The sequence below is a fragment of the Mixophyes fleayi genome, chromosome 3 (assembly GCF_038048845.1).
Source record: "Mixophyes fleayi isolate aMixFle1 chromosome 3, aMixFle1.hap1, whole genome shotgun sequence".
In the NCBI taxonomy this organism is placed as follows: domain Eukaryota; kingdom Metazoa; phylum Chordata; class Amphibia; order Anura; family Limnodynastidae; genus Mixophyes; species Mixophyes fleayi.
In genome coordinates, this window is record NC_134404.1 from 67,808,768 (window position 1) to 67,820,398 (window position 11,631).

Here is an 11,631-nt window from a genome sequence, read left to right on the forward strand (position 1 = left end):
GAATGTCATACTACATCATTTACATAATTCATTCACTGCAGTGCATTATGGTAGTGAAACCCTAGTACCGCAAACAATTGATAAATCAGCTGTGGTTCTTGTTACAGGAAAATTGGGATTGATTTGGGATAACTGTGCAATAGGACCAGGTCACACAGTGGTTTAGAACAACATGATTTGCTCACCAAGATACTGTGGTGAATTCAAAGTGGAATATGCTCACTCAGACCATCATGGAAGTGAATGGGGATTGATGTTCCCGTCACATGATAAAAATTACACTTCAACACATTTTTTCATTTTTCTTTTTCTGGAATCACCTTCTTTTGCCCTGTCCTTTTGGGTGGGTGGGAGAACTTGGAGATTTGCCCAGCCATTAGGGTTGTACCCACATGGCGCTATTAATTTAATTATTTCATGCCTTGTATGTCACCTTCACTTTTATGTTTTCCTGGCTGAACACTTTTAATACACGGGTACGTTAAATTATTTATTGTCTTTGAAAAATGCAGCAAAAAGGAATTAAAAAAATGCGGCCAATGATAAATAGCCACAGGTAGGAGTGAGCGGGACAATCTGCCAACTGTCCTGGTTATAGATTTTGGTTCTCGATTTTGGGTGGCTGTCCTGAGCAGTCAGGACTTGTTCTAACAGCAGGGACAGTTGTCAGGTATGTCTCACACTGCTCTGCTTGTAAAACCGAGCTGCGTGCACATAACAGTAGTGCTCCCAGCGTTGCCTGTTTATTTGAAAGGAAGGAGTTGGATAGCAGCCGACCACTGTCTAAAATGATTGCATGATGGGCTTGCCCACTCTGGTGGTATGGGTTAGAAATGTCTCTCGAGAAATCCTGTGTTTGTCCCTAAATAATAGATGCAGAATTTGTATTAATTTATTTTCAACAGTGTGTGTGTGCAAGGGGCTGAGAAGAGGGTATTGATGCGGGAGCATGGGCGTAGGCTGAAAGTTTGTCTAGGACGCTGCAAAACCTTGCACCGGCCTTGGGAACAATGCATTGTAAATTAAATATTAAAGGTGTTATCATCTGCAGCCAGGTTATAACTCATTTTTGAAAGTAGTTTAGTAAATTACAACAAAACATATGTTTGGTTGCTCTGGCAACAGCATCTTTTCTCTTTGCACCACTTTTCATAGTGTGTGTCCCATTGTATTTGTTTTCAAGCAACATATTAAAATGATGTGTTAAGCCATAAAATCATATAACCATTCAGCCGTTTTATACAGTATATTCACATTTTCCAGATAAATCTGTCACAAAAAAGAAACAGGGAGGTTGATCAGATTGGAGCACCATGCTCACTGTGCTGGTTTGTTTGCAGAGAATCTTGTCGCCTCGGGTCTATTTTGCATAACTATGCTGAGGTGGGTTTTAAATCACAGATGATTGTATTGTTTACAGTTAGCGAGCAGCCCTAACATACCTCTCCTGGTTGGCTCTGCTTTCACCCCCTGCAATGTGAGTGCCAGGAACCAGCAGGAAGCATCAATTACTTCATATTTATTCACCTCATTTCATGCATTTTGCAGAGAATTGTGTGGAAGACAAATATCATTTGAAAGAGAGCAGTAAGAGTGATCATCCTTCACTACACGTCTTCTGTCTATAATGTGAGACTGCACGCCTAATGTGTGAGACTACATGAGCCTGCTCTAAGACACATAGGTGTTATCAATGATGAAGACTGCTTGGACGTTACACTGTGCTGAATAAGAGAGCCTGTCCCTTGTGAGACTTTGTTCCAATTAATTAGATTGTGTGCCGGAGGATTAAACATCGGTGGTGACCAGCTTTCATCATATCCAGAATTAAACTGTTAATTTGAGACTACAAGGAATCAAACGAACAGTCCCATATGGCTAGGACCATCTAATAAGTGCCATTGTGTCAACACCATAATCAATATGACAGTCATCAATTAATGAAAGACCCTGATTTATTTGCATTTTAGATGTGTCTATAGGTTAATATAGGTAGAACGCACATGCAATGAAATATCACCCACATATGCTAAGAAACTAAAAAAAAAAAAAAAATATATATATATATATATATATATATATATATATATATATATATAAACAAAAACAGACATAGGTCCTCTGCACTCACCATGTACAGACTGGGGTGCAAGAGGGGGTTGCCCACATTGTATAGACAAAAAAACAGGGATACTCTGCACTCTCCAAACACATAATTAATGCTATATCAAGTACTGTTCTATATTAAAAACAGGGAATGTCAGCTTAAACATATATTGCAATATGTGGAACTAACATTCCCTGTTTTTAATATAGAACAGTACTTGATATAGCATTAATTATGTGTTTGGAGAGTGCAGAGTATCCCTGTTTTCTTGTCTATATATATATATATATATATATATATATATATATATATATATATATATATATATATATATATATATATAGTGTCATTTATGACTAAAGATGTTGAAATTATTTGAATTGGTTCAAATTTGATAGAATTTGGCTGGTTTGAGGACCCGAAACTTGTTTATGGTATGACTGAGATTTTTGATCTTCAGTTTTGGCTCGGCAGAATTTACGTTTTTGAAATTAAAGTTTGCAAAATACGTTAAAATAAACTATAAAATGTTGCCTGCTTTAGTTTAAATGACTACATGTTACACTATTTGTAACATTTTAAAAAATGTGAACAGTGAACATTATGTTTAGGTGCACAGTTCAGAGCTGTTGAAAATGCTGAACAATGTAACCATTTCAGTTTAAATCAGCTGAAGTTACTAAAACTTAGCTCAAACTGTTAAACCTATCATCATCATCATCTATTTATACAGCGCCACCAATTCTGTAGCGCTGTACAGAGAATATTCGGTACGCACATCAGTCGCCCATTAGAGCTTACAGTCTAAGTTCTCTAACACACATAGACAAGAATTGGGGCAGTACATGTACCGCAGCGAGCCTCATGCATGTGCAAAACTAAGGGAACGGGCCTGCTGAAGCAGTACGTTAACTCCTACTGTTCTAGGCCAGTATTGATAGGGCAGATGAGTATATGTGAAAAGTGGTGTTAAAAATTCCTACTTATATCATCATCAACATCATCAGCATTTATTTATATAGCGCCAGCAAATTCCGTAGCGCTTTACAATTGGGAACAAACATTAATAAACAATACTGGGTAATACATACAGACAGAGAGGTAAAAGTATGTGCAATATTGATAAATGTGCTCATTTCTTATGAAAGCGAAGAAGGACTGAAGAAGAGAATTTAAAACATTAACGTTATCATCATGAACGGTGGTCATACATAAGGCAGAGGTTGCCATTTTGTGGGATCAACCTTTTTCATAGGTATGCATCATATCAATTCACTGGGAAGTAGTGACATCATTGAGATATGAGGCACTTTGTTGTGACGTCACTACTTCCCAATGCATTGGTTAGTTGTACAAGAAGTGGTTTAGGGTAGCAAGGAGTGGTTTAGGGTAACAAGGAGTGGTTTAGGGCAGCAAGGAGTGGTTTAGGGCAGCAAAGAGTGATTTAGGGTAACAAGGAGTGGTTTAGGATAGCAAGGAGTGGTTTAGGGTAACAAGGAGTGGTTTAGGATAGCAAGGAGTGGTTTAGGGTAACAAGGAGTGGTTTAGGGTAGCTGAAGATCACTCTGCAGGTCAGCTTCTTTCGGCAGGCTAGATACAGTCACAGGCCTGGTGACAGAGTCAGAAATGACTTATGATGTCATCGCATGTCACATGTAGTGAATGTGTTCTATCTTTATTTTCTTTTATTTCAGCCTCTCTATATATCGTTATCTTCTTATATTTTTCTTTTTTCAATATCTATTTTCCCTTTGGTTTATCATTTCTCATTCTGTGTCTCACAATTTTCTCACCATCTTTCGCTCTCTCTTCGCTTTACTATTTTCTACTACTGTTCTTCCTCTATTCCATATTTCTATTTTCTTCTATTTTTCAACCATGTTTTCTCTTTTACACCATCACTTATTACTTCCATGTTTATTTTCCCTCTTTCTATCTATTTTCCTCTTCTTGGAAACATGAGGCAATAAGGACACATTTTACCAACATTGCCTTGGGTGCCAAAGCACCTTGACTTCACCGTAGCTCTCACATCTGCCATATGATCGCTGCAACTCCCTTGACTAGCCGTGTGAGGTTACATTACATCGTTGGTGCTCATTCTACAGAATGTTGTGTATTAATATATGCATATATGTTTCTCCAACACAGTCATGCGTTTCCCCCTACCCATATTACCAGCACACAGGCAGCTGCTTCCTCTGGCCCCCCACCAGCGGGGGCCAGCTCCATAACGTAATTTGAATGTGGAATCGATAAAGATCTATGATTTATAAATATATATATCTGGACAAACCCTGCAACGTTCTACGCACAGAAACAGATTTAGTGCTGAACCTATAACATAGGTGAGAAGCTTAAAAAAATAAACAAAAGAAACAACTTCAATACTGCAAATGTATAACTTAGTAAATTCAAGTTATCTACCCTGTTGACACACCTGCAAATGGTTAAAGTGGCCATAATAGTATTTTTAACATGTACCACATACAGGGCCGGTGCTAGGGTCCACGGCGCCCTAGGCATTTTTAAAAAAGCGGTGCCCCCCCCCCGCTAAAATCGCCACCCCCCCCCCGCAACAATCGCCGCCCCCCCCCCCCTCCCCGCAAAAATCGCCGCCCTCCTCCCTCCTCTCCTTACCTTGTTTCACCACCGCCGCCTCTCTGCTCCGTCTCCTCCCCTCCGCTCACTGACACTAGTAAGTGGAGGGGAGGAGACAGAGCAGAGAGGCGGCGGTGGTGATGCCCCCCTCCCCGTCCATCTGAATGCTGTGCGGCGGCCGTGACAGGTATGGTCAACGGTCGCCGCACAGTTTTAATGTATTTTAGAATACTGTGGCGCCCTCCAGAGCCCGGCGCCCTAGGCAAGTGCCTAACCTTGCCTAATGGGAGCGCCGGGTCTGACCACATAATCCAAACGTGCATGTAAGTTTCAGCATCTTTAACAGCTCAAGCAGCAATACAACAGTAATTGCATTCTGAGTGGGTAGCTCAGGGCTCAAAAAAGTACATTTCTGCAGCATTTTTTGTAATGTAATGTATGTGCCCCAAAATATCATGCTATCTGCACATTTGTTCAGTACAGGAAATTGTGGGAACATACATGGAAGCAATCATTGTTCTTTTTTCATCTCAATTGAAATTTCAAAATAGATTGAAGTCTACTTTTCTTACTGCTACCTAACACTGGGTTTTCACCAAAGCCACTAGAACAGAAAATTACAAAGGTAAAAACACAATTTTCTCCCTGCCAGAATCACAAGAGTTCTAGCTGCAGCAGCCCTCCTGGGGTTTATTTCCCTTGAAACCATTTTTCGAATGTCATCCGACTGACATGGGTGATATGTGGAAGTTATTGGTACAACAAGCTCTGCACAGCAATACTAAGGGCTACAGATGCAGTTAACACCAAATAAAGAAAGCGGTATATATGAGAGTTACAGGGACTAATAGAAAGCTGTATCACAGAGAACAATGTGTTCTAAATGGGGCAGTGGGAGGAGATAAACAAACAGAAAGAAGTAGACAGGTGGAAGGAAGTGATTTTACTGCTATACAAATAAATTATTTTCAAAGCAAAGAATCGAGATGAAAAATAGTTATTTATATTGTGAGAGCTGCTCACAGCTCCTGGGATAAAAGATTCATGGAATATTCATCAATTTCTTTCATCCGTCCTTCAGGCTGAGCTACCTTTGGGTATATAATCACATTTCATGCCATGTAAACGGAACCGAGAGCTCAGGAGACAGATGAGCATGGACTTAATATTTTGTGGGGGTGTTTTCTATTTGTTTGACTGAGATTAAAACATACAAATACAAATTATTTTATTTCTCTGCTGCAATGGAATGGGTCAACATATACATTGATTTCCATGCCTATACATCTCTGTACAGAGACATATGTAATATGCAGGTAAAGCTTTGGTTAACAGAGACACTCTGTCTCCTCCAGAACACACTATCACAAGAGCTTATGCTCTAATTCAGCGTGCATAGCACAGCTTGATAAATGACTTTTCAATGATTTGGCACAGGGAATATTGACAGGTGGAGTGCAATTTGGAGACAGAAGCTGAACTGTAATAATATATTCCGCAATAAATTCTTTCACTAATGCAAATGAGAAACACATGTGAAATCCAATCTTCCCTTCCACACTTATTAGCAGGTACCCAAGGTATCCTTAGTTATAAAACCAGTTATATTATGATTAAAGAAAAGTCTCCTGCTGGAATTCCATCAGAAATACCCAATCATTCCAACATCCCTGAAGGTGGAACTAAAATATTCAGAAAGCCTCAGACACATCCACACTTCAGTTCTCATCAAGCTTATACCGTTAAAAAGAAGTTGTGCAGAATATTCCATGGTCTAAAATGTTAGACTGGAGAGGACATCAGAGCTAGGGAAGCGTGCAGCTTATTTCATTTTCATTAGCCAATAAAGGTACCAAATAAACATTTGCTTTCTCTGCTATTGTAAAGGTTAGAACACCGCTACATTTTTAACGCTTTCCCTTAAATATAATAGGGGTACATTAAAACTGCTGGCAGGACATAATTGCTGCCTTGTTTTGAAAAGAGCTGATATTTGGGGATTTTTATACCTCTAAACTCTGTTGCTTGTGTATTTGGGATTAGGGGTATTTTACATTATTTTTTTGCCCAGCTGCTCATTTAAGAGCGCCTCTTCATATGTTGCATTTAAGATTGTCAAAAATATAGTGTAATAGTAAAATATTTGATAAACTTGACAAGTAAGAAATAAATAGAAAACTCATAGGAAACAGTTCTACTCTGAACAGGATACATTATATTGACTTGTTTTATTTTCTCATTAATACATACAATGTAATTATGCAGGCAGGAAGAAGATAAATACAGTTTGAAGTTTTTCCAGTTATTCAGTACAATGTAAAATAGCCCTGAGATGAGAGTAGAGGTCTTACCTGGGGGATGCACATGAGCACATCTTTAGGGGAACAGCATGTGGAGGCAGAGCAGGTAGAGATGGATATTCAATATTGCGCCGGGTAAATATCACTTTAAGCAACTCTCTCTGCTGGTAGTGCGGCTGCACTGAATCCTCAGATACAGGAGCAAAGCCACTCCTTCCATCTACACACAGATGAGTCACTGGAGAAGATGTGAGCAAGGCAGTTCTCTGTAACCCTTCAGCAGCCGAATATACAGGAATGCACCAAGGAATGAAGGGGTCATTAAGCATCACTTGTTTGCAGTGTGATGAGCTACAGTAAAGAGCATGAAAGTCATAGCACATTTATTACCAGCATTTTTATACAAATCATACAAGGTCTCATTAGTGAGCCTGTGGTCACCTTACACTGAGTTTAAATGAACTCCGAGCTGAGTAGCTCTGATAGTCATTAATATCAGAGGATTACATCCAGATATGCTCTTGAATGTCCTCTTGTTAAACTGAGAATTTCGTAAGGTAATATTAAAGGAAGGGAGCATTTGTGAGCTAAAGTAATTGTTACACATTTATATATATAATAACAATATTTCCAATTCCTTTTATACATGAGCTCACTGATTGTATACTGATGTTAAGGTGCAAAGTAGTCAGGGTCCAACAAACAGGCAGCAGTGTGTACCCCCCTTGGGCCAGGAGCCATGCTGACAGTGTTCTGGCTCTGTAGTCCATAAATAAAGTGTGAGGAAGGCAGAGTAGCCTAAGTGCTTCCACATACACAGAGGCCTTGTAATGCTTTCCACAATATCTGCAGCAATATCGGGCAATTGGCCTGATATGGCAGATCGTGTCCCCAAAATGATCACCATGCCCGATAATAATCCAATGGAAATCTATTGGACGATTTTCAAAAATGATGGCAAATGAGGTGAGAAGACAAATGTAGATGACAACCATTGGCTTGTGTGCTGCTCGGACCAATTTTGGCCAATTTGGTCACTTTTGTGCCTGGCCAAATTGGTCTCTGATCCTGTCACATGGACTGAGGATCCTATCCTCTTATAGTACTGGGACCGAATAGTGGAACTGTTCTGTGTGTGGGGCCGGAATAAACTGGTGCGCCCACAATATCTTACACTATGAAATCCCACAGACTGCCTAAGAAGCTGCACGAGAGCTTGTTCTCCCACACAAGAGGATACACAGTGTGGGGGTGGAATATATTTTAGGCTGGAAAGCAGCAGGTAAAAAGAGGAACCACGTTCAAACCCTACACCTAGTTGGGGTGGTCTGTAGATACTTCTCAATCATAACTGGGAAAATTTTATTCAATAAGTCATTCACCACTTTATGAATGAAGATGACTGTACACATTGTGGCTCATTTAGAGTTGGCCACATTTAGGCCCAAGACCACTGACTTAACATGTGTACGATAAATAAAAGCACATTCACGTGTTTATTATTTAGAGTTGCACATATCTTACAATATGTGCAATTCAAAATAAACACATAGGGCTTGAGTCATTAAGAAGAGTAAAGCATACAAAAGGAGTAACTTTGCATCTGGACAAAAACATGTTACATTGGAGGGGGAGGTAAATTTTAAATATGGGAACAGATTTATAGTTGGTGTTGGGCATGTCCTAGATCAACTTTAAATTTCAGTGTAAAAATAAAGCTAACAGAAGTGGAAGTTGCTCAAGAAATTTAAAGGCTCTTAGCAGGTGCTTGAAAGGATGGGGTTATTCTGAAACACAGAGACAAACCCCCCAGCACACTGCTCCAGCGAAGGAGCTGCTATTTCTACTGTAAAAAAAAATGTAATAGTCTCAGTTGCACACATTTGCAAATGTATGTTAAGCCACCCGTCACTCCACGGCGCTTTTGCTAATAGGGTGGTCCTAACTCTAAACAGCGAGAGTCCCATATATTTGGGCCATACATATGTGTTTTTAATTGAAAGCTAACTTACCAGAAGATACCCCAGAAGCCTCCAAATGGCAATACAGCAACAGCACTTCCTATCAGCTTCTGATACCAATATGCCTCTCAAACCAACAGAAGTGGAAGTTGCTCAATCAATTTATACGCTCTTAGCAGGTGCTTGAAAGGCTGGGGTTATCCTGAATGGAACAACACAGAGAAAAATCCCCCAGCACATTGCTATAGCCAGCAAAGGAGCTGCTATTTCTACTGTAAATAAAATTGCTGGGGGATTTTTCCCCAATAATAAAGATATCAAATATTTGTGTGCTAGATGAAAAAACAGCCAGTATTTAACTTATGTGCAAAATAATAAACTAATTTGCACCCCTTGCATTGTAACATGGTTTGTCCCGGAGAATATTTACTTCTTATTTTGCCTTATTTTCCTTAATGACTCAGGCCCATAAAGTTTTTTTTACCTCATGTAAGGAGGGCTGGTATATGCTGGTTTGCCATACCAGCACTTCTCCTGGCGCTGTCATTGTAAAACGATCAAATTGTATTCACTTATCACTTTCCATACCACCACATCTAAACCTCCACTTTGACACCCTTGTGTAGCCCTTACTATTAAGTGTATCATGATGCTGATGCGGCAGCATTTTGCTTGCAGGCCTGTCCCCTAGTGAATTCAGCCCCCTGTTGAACAGATGGTGGACATTACGACAGATTTACCTTTGCTCCAGCAGTAGAGCATCTGCAACAGACAGGCACTAGAGTGCAACTATGTAAACATGCCTTTACTGGACTTACTTGCCTACGTTATCTACGTTCTACCTCTACTGACATAAAGAGGCACAAGTAAGGATATGCAAATAGCGTGCTATCATCATCATCATCATTTATTTACATAGCGCCAACATATTCCGTAGTGCTTTACAATTGGGGACAAATACAGTAAGAAACAAACTGGGTAAAGCAAACAAAGCGGTGAGAAGACCCTGCTCGGAAGCTTACAATCTATGGGACAATGGGAGTTTGATACATGAGGTTTTGCATTTTGGTCCAGCCAGACTGCAAAGGTAAAAGTGATTTGTAAGCTAAATGATCCGGTCACACAACAATGTTGGTCAGGGGGTAATTGTCTTGTGTGAAATTGTGTAATGGGTGGTAATAGGGTAATCTAGTGAGGTTAAGAGGGTGGTTGAGGAATATTATAAGCTTGTCTGGAGAGGTGGGTTCTCTGAACGCTTGAAAGTTTGTAGACCAGAGGAGAGTCTTATTGTGCGAGGGAGTAAATTCCATAGAGTGGGTGCAGTCCGAAAAAATTCCTGTAACCGGGAATAGGAGTATGTAATGAGGGTGGATGAGAGACGCATATCTTGTGCAGAACGGAGTTGTCGAGTTGGGAGATATTTTGAGACAAGAGAGGAGATGTGTGTTGGTACAGCTTTCAGACCCGGCGCTCCCATTAGGCAAGGTTAGGCAATTGCCTAGGGCGCCGGGCTCTGCAGGGCGCCTCGAAATTAAAAAAAAATGACTATGGTAATTTAAAACGGAAATCCACGGGGAGGAGAGGAGGGAAGGCGCTATGAATCTTACCTGCATGAAGCTGCTCCTCTCTGCTCTGTCTCCTCCCCTCCGCTCACTGACAGTGACAGGCCGTGATGATGTCATCATCACGGCCCGACAGTGTCTGTGAGTGGAGGGGAGAAGACAGAGCTGAGAGGAGCAGCTTCATGCAAGTAAGTTAAAGAAAGACATGGGGAGCTGAGGGGAGGGAAGCGCAGCACCAATTTTGACAGGGGGCGCCGATTTTTAAAGGGGGGGGGGCGCCGATTTTCACACTGTGCCTAGGGCGCCAAGGACCCTAGCACGGGCGCTGACAGCTTTGTTGATGGCCTTGTAGGTTAGTAAAAGTTAGTAAAAGTATTTTGTTCTATGGATGTGAGCACCATTCTAAATGAACGCCATTATAGTAATTTACACACATCCCCATGGTTTTTAAATTGGAAATATTTTACTGTGTGCCATAACAACTCACATGAACCAGCTGCCCCAATAGATGTAGTTACTACAGTTGTGTGATGGAGATATCCTTTGTGAGTATAAGAATCTATTAAAAAAAGTTTGTACAGATAAAAAAATAACAGAAACTTTCACATGATGTATCAGTGCTCTACACATTAACGTTTGGAAATTCAGGCTGATCCATTGCAAACAAGGGTGGGTTTAACCATTCTGCTGTCAAGAAATACAATTGTTAATACATCTTTCTAACATATTGTATTGGTGTGGTGTAATCAATAGTAGTGAGTGTCACTTTAATCATTATTGGATCTATAAAGAAACTGCAAACCACCAATATGGGCTTTGACAGCAAGGTAGCCAATACTTTGACTAATTAGGTCTCTGTCCAAGGCAGGGTAAGGTGCACTTCCTTCTCTGTTCTTGATTCTTCATCCTTTTCAAGGTGTCCTAGGGAATCCAACAAAATGGCATCCTTGGAAGCCCCCTGAGCACTTAGATAATACACTTATGTTCTTGGGAAAATAGGGGCACTGTTTAGGGAGAAAAATTCAGGGCTTGGAATTTAGGATTGATAGGAGGATGAGTGATAGGAACATGGGGGTGGAAGTTTTTGTATGGTTTAGTAA

General features: G+C 40.3%; 1 protein-coding gene across 4 annotated transcripts in view; it reads right to left on the bottom strand.

Moving 5' to 3' along the window:
• The window catches only part of SPHKAP (SPHK1 interactor, AKAP domain containing), a 184,020-nt gene extending 176,826 nt beyond the window's left edge, over positions 1-7,194 (bottom strand). For all 4 annotated transcript variants that reach the window (XM_075201668.1, XM_075201667.1, XM_075201669.1 and 1 more), the window contains exon 1: positions 7,060-7,194. In XM_075201668.1, coding sequence (XP_075057769.1) covers positions 7,060-7,082 — 23 coding nt within the window. In that variant the 5' untranslated portion in view covers positions 7,083-7,194. The remainder of the gene's footprint in view (positions 1-7,059) is intronic.
• Between the last annotated feature and the right edge of the window lie 4,437 nt (positions 7,195-11,631).